At 43.6% G+C, this 17,368-nt stretch overlaps 1 protein-coding gene across 1 annotated transcript in view; it reads left to right on the top strand.

Annotated features, from left to right (window-relative positions):
- IFT52 (intraflagellar transport 52) overlaps positions 1 to 17,368 on the top strand; it is a 906,963-nt gene that overhangs the window by 280,511 nt on the left and 609,084 nt on the right. The window contains exon 5 of the mRNA XM_044090140.1: positions 1,928 to 2,003. Within this exon, the coding sequence (XP_043946075.1) occupies positions 1,928 to 2,003 (76 nt within the window). The remainder of the gene's footprint in view (positions 1 to 1,927; positions 2,004 to 17,368) is intronic.

Raw genomic sequence — 17,368 nt, 5'->3', positions numbered from 1 at the left:
ATATTTCTTCTGAAACTTTTGGTAGTGACTTTGCCACTAAAAAAGCTGTTTGAACATTCTGTGACATGGTACAGGGTACACAACAAATAGGTCGACAATTCTAAATAATTAGTAACTGTTTTGATATGAGTAAATCAGTCACATCAAAAGTAAGTGCCATCTGGAATGGGACTGGTGCACTGGTCTGCAAGAATATAAGCTAGATGTGCAAGAATCAAGAGTTTTTCAGAAATGCTGGAAAAGATAACCCCTACAGAAAAAAATGCTATTTTTGCCATAATGTATGGATGTGAACATTCTGTTGTACGTATTTGTGCAAAAGCTCTGCTGGTAGAAATGGGATCTCAGCCCTTTCCAGAGTATATTTTAAGAAAGCCTTAAACAAGGTATTATCTGTATTGCAAAGAATGATGTTTCATCATTCCCATTGCCGCAGTGGCATTTTGGGTTATCTGCCAAGGTAACCCAGTACTGGACAGCTTTCTAAGACTCTCCTCCCTCTCTCTCTCTCTTCCTGTGGCAGCTGATTGGCTGTACATATTCTGATTACGTAATCCTACTTTCTTGCTACAGCCTCCAGGTCAGGCATGAATTAAGTGAATTAAGTAGTAGACTATCTATAAAAGGGTGAGCAGCTGAGATATTTTGGTTTGTATGTGTATATTGATGGTAGAAAGGTAATTAAATGTGTTTGGTTTCTTTTAAGCAAAATGAATATAACCTAGAGAGAGAGACTATGCCAATTAAAAATACTGTGCAGTGTTTAGTGTTCAAAATGGTATTCAAGAAGACATGTACAGAGGCATTTCCAAGAGCAACAGAGAATTCAGAGCATTAGAACACTTTCCAAAGGGCACATATTCTTAGTGTTAAGTCTGTGGTTTTCTGCTTTTGTTTGAAACTTTTATCATTAAATCACTGTTGCAGTAGCATATAGTTATATGGGATGCACTCTGCCAAGGACTGGACATACAGCCATTATGCAAATGCTCTTAGACCATTCCACGTGCAACACATGTTTGAGGAAGCTTAAGGGCATGCTGATATAAAAGCAGATGCATCTTCAATGTTTTGGCAGTCAGCTTGTTCGAATCTTTAGGAAAATAAGTGCCCTTTTGAGGATTTTTCTTCCAATTTTAAATTGTGTAAATTTATTCTTATGACTAGGAAAAACTAAAACAATGAGTGAGATGGTCCCTGAAAAACTAATCTGTAAAAACAAAAAGAAAACACCAGCAAAACTAGAACTTCCAATGAGTGACCTCCCAAACCTCTTGTATCAGAGGCACATGGGATATATGCAAATGAGCCTTATGAACATCAGGTGTTTCAGCTAATTGGAGATTCTGAATGCCCATGACTTGTTTCATCATTTTACTGGACAATTTCAGGCCAATAAAGCCAAACCCCACTAGCTGTGGATATACATATGACCTTGTCAGCACAAGCAGAGCGTTTGACTAAGCATTAGAAATACAGGGGTGTTATTCCCAGCTGATGTCCATTATCATTAGGGTCACTACAAAAATATCCCAAACAACAAACTAAAACAATGAGTGGAAGGTCACTGAAAAACCAATCAGTAAAAACAAAAAGAAAACTCCAGCAAAGCTAGAACTTCCAATGAGTGACCACCCAAACCTCTTGTATGTGATATCATTTTTTTTTACAGACAAGCACTGCATTGTGGGATACCTAGAGGCAGACTAAACACTCATGATTACTTCAAGATGCTAGACCTCATGTGATCAGACTCAGAAATTATGTATAAAAATATCTAAAAACCTGTAAATAGTCCCAGAGTGGTGTTAAAATGTAGGGAACACCAAACCATGATGAAATCAACATGTTTTTTGAGTCTGTGGGTGTGGTTCTCCTTTAAATTAAAAAGTGGCTTACCAAAACATAATTTTTGTTTTATTTACAGATGCTGTGATACGAAATGTGTACTTGAAATACTTTTACCCCAAAGAAGCCCTAATTTCCAATGGAGTTTTGAACAGGTATGTGCAAATCATGATATTAACTATTCTTTACATATCTGCATAAGTCAACTGAGACCAGAAACTTTTTTTTCATTGGTGGCATAAGAGCAAAGTAAAAATAGAGACTTTCTGAAGATATCTCTTAGTGTTGATGTTCATAGGATCATAGGAAGTTACTAGGCTATTGGCCCTGAGGCCCATATAAGCCTAACCAAGAGTTTAGCCCATGTCTAGACAAGGCAGCACCCAAAGACCCTGTCCGGCAGGGACACAGGTGGAATCCCAGAGGTGCATTTTCTGTTTCTCATCCAGGTATCCAGGTTGCGCTTTAAAAGGGATAATGACGTACTCTGCTTGACGTGGAGATGGAGTCTATTCCACAGATGGGGGAGACTCTGGGGCACAAATCTGTCCCACCAACAAGTCCTATTGATGTCACAGACCAAGTTGAGGGCACACATGCAGGTAACTCAAGTGGAGCTTGACTTGTGGATATGCAGCAGTCCCATCAAGGCGGGGTCTGAGATTGTTTTGTATGCCAGGCAGAGGTCACTTCTGAGGAGTCTGTATGAAACTGAGTAGAGGGACAGGGCTTTTAGCCTATCTGTGCAGGGTAGTTGCTTGATGCCCTGGATTCTTCTGGTGAGGAACCTCTGTGTTCTCTCCAGCTGCTGCATGTGTTTTGCGAGGTACATGCCAAAGGGGACATTGTACTCAATAATTGGCCTTATAAGCGAAGAATACAGGGATGATATTCTTCGTGTTTCATTGCTGCAGTCATCACATTTGGGTTATCTGCTTGCAGTAGCCCTCAGTCGGCCTGATTTATCAAAGTCTTGGGTCCTGCTTCGGTTGCTGTCTCATCTTCTGTGATGTCAGGGGTATAAAGCATGCAGCCGATGCCATTACATCAGTCTTTCTGTCTTTCTTGATGTGCGGTGCCCGAAGCAGAAGCAGTTTGCAAGTGCCGGGTGGCCAACTCCTGAAATTTTCATTTTCAAGGTTCAGAACCTAAGTCTTCAACTAAAGCTAAGTACCCGTTGGGAAAACGTTTTCTTGCTCTAAACCGATGTCAGTTGTTGTTGTCTTTCGGCTTTTCCTGGTTAGGGGTCGCCACAGGGGAACTCCGGTCCACTAATGATTGGCAGTAGATTTTCACGAACGCCGAGGTGCCAGCTCGACCTTCAACCTTCAACGAAGGCACGCCCATTAACGCATGTCTTTCGAACGCCCACCCAACCACGGGGTGGACATGCAGACTCCACACAGAAGGCACTCCCCGCACTCCAGCCAAGAATCGAATGGGAGAACCTCTTGCTGTGAGGCAACAACGCTACCGCTGCACCACCATGGCAGTCTCTAAACCGATGTCAGTAAAAGTCAATAATTGTATTTCTTGTGGAAAGCAAATACCTCATAAAGATTTTCATTCGTACAGTATTCCTTGCCTAGGCCCTGACCATGACGTACCTCGCTGTCGGTTTTGTGCCTTATTTAAACCACGAACTATTCGTCGTCAGTACATTTTCGCTTCTAAATATTTTGGTGCTCGGTTCAGTTATCCAGATGTGTCTTCAGTAAGCCACCCGACTACCGACATTCTGAAAAAACGCAAAGATAAAGACAGAGACAGGCCGCCTAGGTCCAAAGCTGCCGATGACGCTTCTCCTAAGCTAGTCGCCAGTTCGCCGCTACTCAGTGAGTCACTTTCGCAGCCCCTGATGCCCGCTACTTCAGATTCACAGGCCTGTACTGAGTCCCATTTGGAGTCCAGTATGCCGTGAGATGCTTCAGCTGTGGAACCTGCCGATGTCTCTACCTTGGATGGGTCTGGAGCTGCTGTGCAGGCACCAGCTTCTGAGGGTGTATTCAGGCCTACTGACTTGCATATTAAACCAACGCCATCTTCTTCTTCTAGGCCTAAAATCCGATCCATGCCTAGGAAACCGATGCCCAGACCACATGGTCAGGCCTCTATGCCTAAAAACAGACCTCATGGTCAGGCCTCTATGCCTAAAAAACAAATGATAAGAATGTCTGAAGACCTTATTACTTTAATCAGGGGAAGCCAACCTTCCCCCTCTAAGGGACCTAGGACTGAATTTGCTTATGATACTTCTGACCAGAATTCTGAAATTTCTGTCTCCTCTGATGACCAGGATTTACCCTTATCTACCGATGAGGATTCTGATGCAGAGGACTCTATTCCCTCTGCTTCTCTCCCAGAGGATTTTTCTTTTGGTGAAACCTTGCATACTCTTGGGGAGCATTTTCACTGGGATAGCCAGGACTATGATTCTAAAAAGAGGCTTAGAAATTTCTTACTCCTGCCCCAACACAGGCCCTTAGCTATCTCTCCTGTGCTGGACATTGTTGATGATGCCTTTTCGGAATCTAGTTTGGCCCCTGACTCTTTACCTCCTGCTCCCAGAAAACCTGATAGATATTACAGGGTTGCTGATTCTCAAAAGTTCCTTTTTAAAAATCCTACTGCGGATCCTGAGACCATTTCACAGGGACCAAAGGGCATTAAGGCTACTATTGCCAAAAATCCTACCCCCTCTGATAGAGATTCCAGGGCCCTGGATATATGGTTTAAGAAGGTATACACCTCTGCAACCTTGGCCATCAGGGCCTTAAATTGCCATTTCATATGTTAAAGTATCAGCAGCATATTATTAGATTGCTTAAACAGAAAATTATGTTGATTCGTGATTGTGCTGAAAATAAGGATTTACAGGATTTAATGCATTCTGTTGAACAGGTTGGAAAACATACTTTACAATGTGGTTTTGATTCACTAGAGGGATCTTGCAGGGCTGCTGTTACTGGGTCTATACTTAAAAGGCATGCTTGGCTTAAGGAGCAATCTTTGCCAGATCATGTTAAAACTAAATTGCTGGATGCTCCCTTAAATCAGGACCTCATGTTTGGCGACAAAACAGAAGAAGTTCTTAAAGAGATGGAGGAAAAAGCTAAATCTATGCAAACTGTTAAAGATTTCTTACAAGTGGAGCCTCCTAGATTTAGTAGGCATTGGCCCTCAAAAAATTGGTCCTTTCCCGCCTCTTCCAGGCCTTCTCAGTTCAAACACAGAACCAGCAGAACACCCAGGCTCCAGTCCCAGGCTACGCACAGGACTAACAAGTGGGGGGCTCCCACTTCCAAATCAGGGAGTAGTAAGACTCCCCCCTATGGTAAGCTGTCTCAATGACTTAACTTTAAAACTTTCCAAGCACTTCTCAACTGATTGCTCCTTTAGGGGGAAAGATTGCTCTGCAAGCAAAAAACTGGGAACTCATTACCAGGGCAAATGGGTTTTAAACATAGTTTCTCAAGGATACAGATTTCACTTCCACATGTTAACAACCCCAAACGGTTGGCCAGATCTACCCGCAAATCAGTGGGCAGAGGCTCAAAAGCAGGTACTCTCTCTCTCTATTAAGATTAAAGGCTATTCAGACTGTACCAGAAGAGGAAACGGGACAAGGTTTCTACTCAAGACTTTTCCTGGTACCCAGAAAAGACATTTCATGGCGTCCTATCGTGGACCTGTCTATCGTGGACCTGTCTATCCTAAACAACTTTTTGGTGATTCCAAAATTCAAGATGCTAACGCTTCACCAGTTGCTTCCCATGATAGGCAAAGATGCCTGGTTGGCAACACTGGATTTAAAGGAAGCCTACCTGCACATCCCAATCAAGGAATCTTGCAGAAAATACCTATGCTTCAAAGCAGGCTGCATGCACTATCAGTTCTCTGCACTGCCCTTTGGCTTATCTACTGCACCCAGAGTATTTACAAAGTGCCTAGCTCCAGTCATTGCATTTTGCAGGCAAAGAAATATTCAAATATACCCATACTTGGACGATTGTTTAATTCAGGCAGAAAACCAGGACATACTTCTGAATCATCTGGCATTTATACAAATGGTGTTAACTTGCCTGGGGTGCACCATAAATGAAAAGAAATCACAGCTGGTCCCCTGTCAACAAATTATATTCCTGGGAGAAAATTTGAACACAACTTCCCAGATGGCTTTCCTCACGCCAGAGAAACAAATTCATTTGACAACTTACTTCAAACTGGTGGCCACAAAATCCCTGCAAACACTGTAAGCCTTGGGGTTCATGGCCTCATGCATTCTTCTAATTCCATATGTGTATGAGGAAACTGCAGTGGTATCTAAAAAATCTATGGTGTCAACATTCTCAGGATCTAGAAGCAATGATTCCTATCATACCTTGCCTATGGTTAGAATTCCTTTGGTGGACAGAGGCCTGCCACTAAAACAAGGGACTACCATTCACTCTACCCCCTACCGCCCAAACCCTAACAACAGACTCTTCAGTCTATGCATGGGGGGGGGGGGGGGGGGCTCACCTGGCATGGAAGTGCATTCAGGGCAAATGGAACAAAGTCAAATGCGCCTGCGTATCAATCAAGAAGAAATGTTAGCTGTAAAGAATGCTCTGACAGCCTTCAAGGACCACATTCTTCCAGGACAATTAATGGTAAAGACGGACAACACCACTGTTATGTGGTACATAAACAAGCACGGAGGGTACCCATTCTTACCCCCTCTGCAGACTAGCCATTGCTCTGTGGAACACAGCCTTGAGCTACCAAGTTCATCTACAGGCTCAATTCCTGCCAGGAAAACTAAATACACTGGCAGACGAACTAAGCAGAAATCTCATGGACCCACATGAGTGGAAACTGGAACCAAAGATTTTCAACATGTTGATCAACAAATGGGGGATCCCAGATATAGACCTGTTTGCCTCCCCCAGAACTACCAATTGGACAAATTCTGCACAAGGACTCCCCACAAACAAGCTTGGAAGATGGATGCTCTGTCCTTCAGCTGGAAAAATCTATCAGTTTATGCCTTTTACCCTCTGCCTCTCCTCTCCAAAGTACTTCTAAAGATCAAACAGGACAAACCAAGAATGATACTGATTGCACCAGACTGGCCATGCCAGCATTGGTACCCAGTCTTGTGCAGTGTGTCTCAGCTGGCCCCGTGGCACCTACCTCAGACCCCTACCCTGCTGTCCCAGCAGGAGAGCCAGATTCTGCGCCCCCAACTTCAAACCCTGAACCTGGCAGCCTGGCTAATTACCTAATCTCTCCTTTACCATCCCTCAGTAAACAAGTGTTGGATGTCATTTTGGAGGCAAGGAGGCCTAGTACTAGAAAAATCTTATGCTGAGAAATGGAAAAGATTCTGTGCCTGGAACCAAACTCAAGGGATGGCCACAGCAGCGCCCAATTTACCTCAGATTCTTCAATACTTAACTGATATGCTTCACAAGGGCCTTTACTTTTCCTCCATCAAAATTCACGCCTCAGCCATTTCAGCTCATTACAACACAGGACCACCCCTCTTTTCTCACCCACTGCTCAAGCAGTTCCTCAGAGGGGCCAAAAACTTAAGACCTCCCAGGAGAGCCGCAACTCCAGCCTGGGACCTTAATTTTGTATTGGAAAAACTCACTCTTCCTCCTTTTGATCCAGCTGCAACTGCAGAGTTAAATTCCTTTCTTGGAAAACAGCTTTCCTTTTAGCAATCATTTCAGCAAGAAGGGTATCTGAATTACAGGCCCTTATGGCAGTGGAGCCTTTCATCATCTTTCATGCGGATAGGGTGTCCCTCAGGACCAATCCCTCTTTTATGCCCAATGTGGTATCCAGTGTGGCTCTTAATCAATCCATTCATTTGCCAACCTTCTTTTCTAATCCACAGAACAAAGGGGAATGGATACTGCACTCCTTAGATGTGGACAGACAACTTTGATTTTACTTGGACAGGATTAAACCTCAAAGGAAATCTGAACAACTGCTGGTGGCATTTGCTGCAGGGGCAGAGGGGAAGGCTATTTCAAAGCAAACCATTTCTAAATGTAAAGCTTGGTCTGCAGGCCAAAACCTGGAAACTCATTACCCAGGACAAATGGGTTTTAAATATAGTGTCCCAAGGATACAGATTTCACTTCCACACATTACCAACACCAAGCGGGTGGCCAGATCTACCCCCAAATCAGTGGGCAGAGGCCCAAAATCAGGTAGTCTCCCTCTTAAGCATGGCGGCTATTCAGTTGGTACCAGAAGAGGAAAAGGGACAAGGTTTCTATTTGAGACTTTTCCTGGTACACAGAAAAGACAATTCATGGCATCCTATCCTGGACCTTTCTACTCTAAACAGCTTTCTGGTGATTCCAAAATACAAGATGCTGACTCTTCACCAGCTGCTTCCTATGCTAGGCAAAGGTGCATTGTTGGTAACACTAGACTTAAAAGAAGCATACCTGCACATCCCTATCAGGGAGTCTTGCAGAAGATACCTACACTTCAAAGCAGGTTACATGCACTGTCAGTTCTCTGCACTGCCCTTTGGCTTATCTACTGCGCTCAGGGTATTCACAAAGTGCCTAGCTCCAGTCATTGCATTTTGCAGGCAAAGAAATATTCAAATATACCCATACCTGGACAATTGTCTAATTCAGGCAGAAAGCCAGGACATACTTTTCAATCATCTGGCATTTGTTCAAAGGGTACTGACTTGTCTTGGGTGCACCATAAACAGAAAGAAATCACACCTGGTACCCTGTCAACAAATTACATTCCTGGGAGCAAGCTTGAATACAACTTCCCAGATGGCTTATCTCACGTCAGAGAAACGGATTCATTTGACAACCTACTTCAAACAGGTGGCCACAAAAACCCAGCTATCTGCAAGGCAAATACTGCAAGCCTTGGGGTTCATGGCCTCCTGCATTCTTCTAATTCATTATGAAAGGCCTCATATGAGGAAACTACAATGGTATCTCAAAAGCCTATGGTGTCAACATTCTCAGGATCTAGAAGCATTGATTTCTGTCATACTTTGTCTACGCCTAGAATTCCTTTGGTGGGCAGAGGCCCGCCACCAAAACAAGGGACTACCATTCACACTACCCCCTGCTGGCCAAATCTTAACAACAGACGCATCAGACTATGCATGGGGGGCTCACCTGGCAGGAAAGTGCATTCAGGGCAAATGTAACCCAAGTCAAATGCACCTGCACATAAATCAAAAGGAAATGTTAACTCTACAGAATGCTCTGACAGCCTTCAAGGATCACATTCTTCCAGGACAACTAATGGTAAAATCGGACAACACCACTGTCATGTGGTACATAAACAAGCAGGGGGGTACACATTATTACCCTATCTGCAGACTAGCCATGGCATTGTGGAACACAGCCTTGAGCTATCAAGTGAATCTACAAGTTCATTTCCTGCCAGGAAAACTGAATACACTGTCAGACGGACTAAGCAGAAACCTCATGGACCCAGACGAGTGGAAACTGGAGCCAAGGATTTTCAACATGTTGACAAGCAAATGGGGGAACCCAGATAATAGACCTGTTTGCCCCCCCCCCCCAGAACCATCAATTGGACAAATTTTGCACAAGGATTCCCCAAAAGCTAGCTTGGAAAGTGGATGCTCTGTCCTTCAGCTGGAAAAACCTATCAGTTTATGCCCTTCCTCCTCTGCCTCTGCTTTCCAAGGTACTACTAAAGATCAGAGGACAAGCCAAGGACAATTTTAATTGCACCAGACTGGCCACGCCAACACTGGTACCCCCCTTGCGCAGTGTGTCACGCTTGACCCCATGGCACCTGCCTCAGACTCTTTCCTTGTTGTCTCAGCAGGAGAACCAGATTCTGCACCCTCTGCTGCAAACCTTGAACCTAGCAACCTGGCTAATTACCTAATCTCTCCTTTACCATCCCCCAGTAAATCAGTGATGGATATCATTTTAGAGGCAAGGAGGCCTAGTAGAAGAAAATCGTATGCTGCAAAATGGAAAATATTCTGTGCCTAGAACCAATCTCAAGGGACAAGCGCAGCAGCACCCAATTTACCTCAGATTCTACAATACTTGACTGAGATGCTTCATAAGGGCTTGTCCTTTTCCTCCATCAAAATTCATTCCTTAGCCATTTCAGCTCATTATAGCACAGAACCTCCCCTCTTCTCTCACCTACTGCTCAAGCAGTTCCTCAGAGGGGCCAAAAATTTAAGGCCAGCCAGGAGAGCTCCAACTCCAGCCTGGGACCTTAACTGTGTCTTGTAGAAACTCACTCTTCCTCCTTTCGAGCCAGCTGCTACTGCAGATTTAAAATTCCTTTCTTGGAGAACAGTTTTCCGTTTAGCAATCACTTCAGCAAGAAGGGTGTCTGAATTACAGGCCCTTATGGCAGTGGAGCCTTTCATCATCTTTCATGCGGACAGGGTGTCTCTCAGAACCAATCCCTCCTTCATGCCCATGGTGGTATCCAGTGTGGTTCTTAATCAGTCCATTCATTTGCCTACCTTCTTTCCTAACCCACTTAACAAAGGGGAATGGATACTGCACTCCTTAGATGTGCACAGACAACTTAGATTCTACTTGGACAGGACTAAACCTCAAAGGAAATCTGAACAACTGCTGGTGGCATTTGCTGCAGTGGCAGGGGGGGAAAGCTATTTCAAAGCAAACCATTTCAAAATGGATAGGCCACTGCATTCATTTCTGCTATAAACACCATGGAAAACCTATCCCACAGAGCATCAGACCCCATTCAACCAGGGCTGCATCTACCTCTACAGCCTTTCTCAGAGGTGTCCCTACCAGGGACATCCTAGAAGCTGCTACCTGGAGTTCTGAACATACTTTCACCAAGCATTATCATTTGCCAATTTTCTCTAAATCCAGAGCTAGCTTAGCCACTGCAGTCTTGCAGGGCCTTATAGCTGGTCCTAATTCTATTTAAATTCCTCCTCCCAACCTTAGCTTTGGGAATCTACCCAAATGTAATGACTGCAACAGTGAAACACGAAGAACATAGTACAGTCACGAAGAACATAGTACAGTTGTGTACACTTACCATAAATGTAGATGTTCAAGTGTATTAACTGTTGCAGTCCTGGTTACCCTCCCTCCAGCCCCCTTTCTTCTTTTGGCTATTTCTCTACTCAGCCTTACTATGCTCAAAAGCTTTTTGGTGTATTTGTTTTTTTTGTTGGAGGTATATCCTTGTATTTATAGATTTAATTGCTTCCCATTAGGGGGGGCATATGACATCTGGGGCAAGAAAAACTGATGTAATGGCATTGGCTGCATGTTTTATACCCCTGACGACCTGACGTCATGGAAGAAGGGACAGCAACTGACGCAGGACCAAAGACTTTGTTAATCAGGCCGACTGAGGGCTACCTGCAAGCAGATAACCCAAATGTAATGACTGCAACAGTGAATACACTCGAACATCTACATTTATGGTAAGTGTACACAACTGTACTTTTTTCTGCCAGCACCTGCGCTGATATCTTTAGTTTATTATTTGCACTAGTTTACGATAGATCCTGGTTTATTCTGATACTGTGCATTGCTTTTATCATGTCTAGCTTTCTTGAGTATTTTTGTTGATCTGTTCCCTCTTCTGTACTCTGTGACACTTCTTGTCTTAATTGTGTTGAAGTTTTATTTGTTTGATACTTCCATGGTAGCATTTGATTTCTCCCCTTCCTTTCCCTTACTGCCCTGTATTTTTGTGGTAAGATTTTATCTGATATTAATTTAACTGCACAGTAATATGTCTGATGAAGTCTTTGCTACACTCTTGACAAAGGTGCTTAAACTTGTTTTGTTTTGATATATGATGAAACAGAATGGCGTTGACGAGATATGGACAACCAATTTAAATCAAAGTTCATCAGACAAAAACAAGGACCAGGAAAGCGCCAATGGCTCACAAATTTAAAAGCTTGTTCCAAGCAACGTGATGTCATTTCCTTGACAACACACAACAACAATAAAATAAATATTTTAAAATATATATACACACCAATGATGCACATACCAAGTTTACAAACAAGGAAATGATATATTCAGTCCCTTTTTCTTGAAACAAGAGAATTTGAGTGGCAAATCCTACTGGATGCTTTTTCTGTCCCTGGGCTAAACGAGGCTTGCAACATTTCTGCAATCTTAAAATACAGAAGTTATTTAAGGTAGCGAATGAGGTGAACTGGCTATTTAATAGTTAAAATTTTTTACAAGTGCAGCTTTTGTAACAAAACAGATATTGGTCCTGCTTTTAATACGGAGCTATTGTCTTTATGCCCTGCTTTCTTTTAAGAAGTTTCCCTATATGATTATTATTATTTTCACGAACATATTTTATTGTTGTTAGGTTTAGAGTTTCCTGATAGTTTTTAACTGAATATATCATTTCCTTGTTTGTAAACTTGGTATGTGCATCATTGGTGTGTATATATATTTTAAAATATTTATTTTATTGTTGTTGTTTGTTGTCAAGGAAATGACATCACGTTGCTTGGAACAAGCTTTTAAATTTGTGAGCCATTGGCGCTTTCCTGGTCCTTGTTTTTGTCTGATGAACTTTGATTTAAATTGGTTGTCCATATCTCGTCAACGCCATTCTGTTTCATCAGTTGGTTCGTTTTTTGTGTTTTTTTTGTTTTGATATATATTAAACCAGTCGATATTGTCATTGCGGCTGTCTCAGTTTTCCTTTATTCTACAGAAAGTTCCAGACAATCTTTCTGTGCCATATTTTCTTCACCTTCACCCTGTATCATCTGTTGCTATTTCATATGGAAACTCACTGGCCTGTCACTCCACAACATTGATTGTGTCAGAGTTGCCACAATTTCATGTTCCTTCCCTTGCTGTGCAACTCCAACTGAACTTCTCTACTGGTTTCCTACTGAAGGCTTCAAAGTATCTTTATATGGCAACTCTTCAGATGCTTCCCACTGCAGTGGTTTCTCCTTAATTTAGGGATTCATTATTCTATCATAATGTGATGTTATCAAAGTTAGATTTTCTTCACTAAATCCTTTACTTTGCAAGTAATCCATAAATTCAGTTTCTATTTCTTTAGCTTCTCCATTACCAATTCCCTTTTTTACTTTCTCCTTTGATGTTCATCGTGCATACAGCTGCAGTCATAACAGATGGGTTCTCCTGCCATCAGTCGGCCGAAAAGTCTAGGTCCGGCGTCGGTTGTCGTCGCTTTCTTTCCTGAAGTCAGTGCGACAGGGGTACATAAGAAACAGCCGACGCCATTTTCTTCAGTCTTTTTTGCCGCGCGGTGCCCGAAGCAGAAGCAGTTCGCAAGTGCCGGTCGGCCAGCTCCTGAAATTACGAAAATTTGGAAACCGAAGTCTTCTTTAAAGCTAAGTACCCCGTTGGGGAAACTTTTCTTGCCTCAGACCGATGTCAGACAAAGTTAACAATTGTATTTCTTGTGGGAAGCAAATACCGCATAAGGACTTCCATTCCCTCTGTATACCTTGTTTAGGCCCAGACCACGATGTCTCGGGCTGTCGCTGTTGTGCTACTTTCAATAAACGCACTATTAAGCGTCGGGCGGAGTTCGCCCAGCACTTTTTTGGTAAAGCTTTTAATTATAAAATGTCATCGGAGACTCCGACTACTGTTTTGTCCAAAAACGCAAGGACAAAGACCGACAAGCGAGGTCCGCGGTCTCCACCGACACCACGCCAAAACCGGTTACACGTGGTCTGGTTCTCAGCGAGGCGCCTACGCAGCCCCTGACTACCGACAACACTTCTCTGGCGGTGTCTTCTGTAACCGAGACCGCAGGTTCGTCGGCCCATACCCTGACTACAGCTACCGAAGCCACTGTGAGTGTTGAGCCTCTTAATGTGGACAGGTCCACTTCCACCCATGGTGTCTTCAGACCTTCATCTTCCTTTTCCATAAAGGCCTTTACTAAGTCTAAATCAGCCATGCATTCCAAGAGGCCTGTTGCACAGGGCCCATCTCCAGGTCCCATGCCTAAAAAGCAGATGCTCAAAATGGCTGAGGATTTAATTACTCTTATCAGGGTTTCCCAACCCCCTCCGGACAAGAGACCCAGAGTGGAGGAAGATTCTCCCTCTTCTGACCAGGGCTCCATTATTTCAGAACATTCTGATGAAGAGGAACACTCGTACTCCCCTTTTGAAGATTCTGATGCAGAGCAGTCCATTCCTTCTGTATCCCCCCCAGAGGATTTTTCTTTCGGGGAAACCTTGCATACCTTGAGGGAACACTTCCATTGGGAAGGCCAAGATTTTTCAGATTCCAAGAAAAGGCTTAGGGAATTTATTGTGCTACCTCAGCACAGACCTCTGGCGATACCTCCTGTCTTGGACATACTTGATGATGTTTACTCGGAGGCTTGCCTTAATCCGGATTCCCTGCCTCCTGCCCCAGTCAAGCCTGATAGGTACTACAGAGTTCCTAACTCACGCCAATTTCTTTACAAAAGCCATAATGCTGACCCTGAAACCATTTCTCAAGGCCCCAAGGGAATGAAGGCCTCTACTGCTAAGAATCCATTACCTTCCGAGAGAGAGTCTAGATCCTTAGAAATGTGGGGAAAAAAGGTATATACCTCGGCCACCCTAGCCATGAGGGCCTTAAATTGTCAGTTCCATATGCTTAAATATCAGCAGTTTCTGTAATCACAATTAAGGAATAAAATGTCACAACCTGAACAACCAGATTTGAAGGAGTTGCAGGACATGATGTATAGTGCAGAACAAGTGGGTAAACACACCTTACAATGTGGCTATGATGCTCTAGAGGCCTCAAGTAGAGCTGCTGTTACAGGATCAGTCATTCGTAGACATGCCTGGCTTAGGGAACAAACCTTGCCTGATCATGTTAAAGCTAAACTACTAGATGCTCCTTTACAAAAGGATGTATTATTTGGTACTAATGCTGAGGAGATACTACGGAAAATGGAAGAAAAGCTAAATCTATGCAAACTGTCAAAGCTTTTCTACAGGTACAACCACCACGTTTAGCAGAAATTGGCCTTCAAAAACTGGTCCTTTCCAGCCACGGACAAGCCCCAAAGAGGTAGATACAGGCACAAGGGGCAGAGGACAATCTCAAGGATCATATAGAGGCAGACAATGGCAATCTCCAGCACCAAGAGGTGGCGAAGACAGTGCACAACAATACAGGAAACAAACCCAATGACTTTCCCCTTTGCATGCCAAGCAAGGCTCAGGTGGCAGCACCCTTGGGAGGAAAGCTGGCATTATTTTCAAAAAATTGGCATATTGTCACAAAAGACAAATGGATCCTGGACATTATAAACAGAGGCTACAGATTTCATTTTCACACTCTTCCAAAAATAAGAGGCATGCCGAACCTGCCACACAATCAAAGGGCAGAGGCTCAAATACAAATTTCAAAGCTCATGGACATGAAAGCTATTCAAGCGGTACCTACTCACGAACAAGGTCAAGGTTTTTACTCCAGACTATTCCTGGTACCAAGGAAGGGAACCAATTGGAGACCCATTTTGGACTTATCCATCCTAAACACATTTCTACTCGTACCAAAATTCAAGATGCTCACCTTACAGCAGCTTCTTCCCATGCTGGGCAAGGAGTCTTGGCTGGTAACATTGGACCTCAAGGAGGCATACCTGCATGTCCCAATCAGACAAAGCTGCAGAAGATACCTCAGATTTCTTGCAGGTTCAATCCACTATCAATTCTCTGCATTGCCCTTTGGCTTATCTACTGCGCCCAGAGTATTTACGAAATGCCTGGCATCAATAATTGCCTACTGCAGACTTCAAGGGATACAAATTTACCCTTATTTGGACGATTGCCTGATCCAAGCGGACAGCAAACACATACTTCTGGAACATCTGGCTTATGTAACACGGTTATTGAATTCTCTGGGATACACAGTCAACAAAGAGAAATCCAGGCTAACACCATCTCAGAAAATAATTTTCCTGGGTGCCAACTTGGACACAAACACCCAGATGGCCTATCTTACGCCAGAAAAACAGGGGCAACTAACTCAGTACTTCAAGATGCTAGCAAATTGTACCAGGCTAACTGCAAGGAAAATCCTGCAGGCTCTGGGCTTCATGGCATCTTGCATTCTTCTAATCCCATGTGCAAAGTTGCATATGAGGAAACTTCAATGGTACCTAAAAACCTATGGTCTCAACACAGCCACAGTTTGGAAACAATAATACCACTAATTCCATGTTTGCAAAAGGAATTTCTATGGTGGGCCCAAGCATGCCAAACAAACACAGGTCTACCATTCTGCAAGCCTCAAGCAAATCAAGTCATCACAACAGGCGCCTCAGACTACGCCTGGGGGGCACACATGACAGACAGGTGCATTCAGGGCAAATGGTCCCAAAAGGAAAAGCACCTTCACATCAATCAAAAGGAAATGCTAGCAGTGATAAATGCAATTACAGCTTTCAAGGACCTCCTGCATCCAGGGCAATTATTGATAAGAACAGACAACACCACAGTAATGTGGTACATAAACAAACAAGGAGGAACACATTCATACCCCCTGTGCAGGCTGGCCATGTCACTTTGGAACATGGCTCTGGAATGGCAAATCGAACTTCAAGCACAGTACCTGCCAGGTTTGGAAAACACGCTGGCAGACAATCTAAGCAGAAATATGACAGACCCGCATGAATGCAAGTTGCATCCTCAAGTGTTTACATAGATAATCCAAGCGTGGGGAAGGCCAGACATAGATCTCTTTGCCTCCCACAGGAATCATCAATTGACAAAATTCTGCTCCAGGACATTTCATCCAGAGGCCTGGAGAGTAGACGCCCTTTCTTTCAGTTGGGCAGCACGGACAGTTTACGCCTTCCCACCTTTGCCTCTACTGCCCAAGGTGCTCTTGAAAGCAAGAGCAGACAGACCGAAGATGATACTGATTGCTCCAGACTGGCCAAGACAACACTGGTACCCACTCCTGAGGAGCCTAACACATTCTCCTCCCTGGACCCTACCTCTAATGCCTCTTCTCCTGACTCAGCACAGCTACAAAACTCTTCACAGTCAGCTGAAAACACTCAATCTGGCTGCATGGAAAATTCCTTAAAACCACAACAGACCCTACTCTCCAAGGAGGTGCAGGATGTCATTTTGGAGGCCAGAAGGCCATCTACTAGAAAAGCTTACTCCGCAAAATGGAAACGGTTTTGCGCTTGGAATGAGAAAAAGGGCCAGGATCCTAGAAAACTGAATTTGCCTCAGATATTACAGTATCTAGCTGAGCTGTTGAACAGTGGACTTTCATTTTCCTCCATCAAAATCCATGCCTCAGCCATTTCTGCAGAGTACAACACTGATCCACCCTTATTCTCTCACCCACTCTTAAGGCAATTCCTCAGAGGGGCTAAGAATATAAGACCTCCAAGGAAACAACCAATACCAGCCTGGGATCTTAATTACATTCTAGAAAAATTAACATTGCCTCCCTTTGAACCAGCTGCCTCAACAGATTTGCAATATTTGTCCTGG

The sequence above is a fragment of the Protopterus annectens genome, chromosome 12.part0 (assembly GCF_019279795.1).
Source record: "Protopterus annectens isolate FY-2018-M chromosome 12.part0, PAN1.0, whole genome shotgun sequence".
In the NCBI taxonomy this organism is placed as follows: domain Eukaryota; kingdom Metazoa; phylum Chordata; order Ceratodontiformes; family Protopteridae; genus Protopterus; species Protopterus annectens.
Note: the sequence above shows the minus strand (reverse complement) of the source record. Positions and strands in the feature narration are given on the sequence as shown.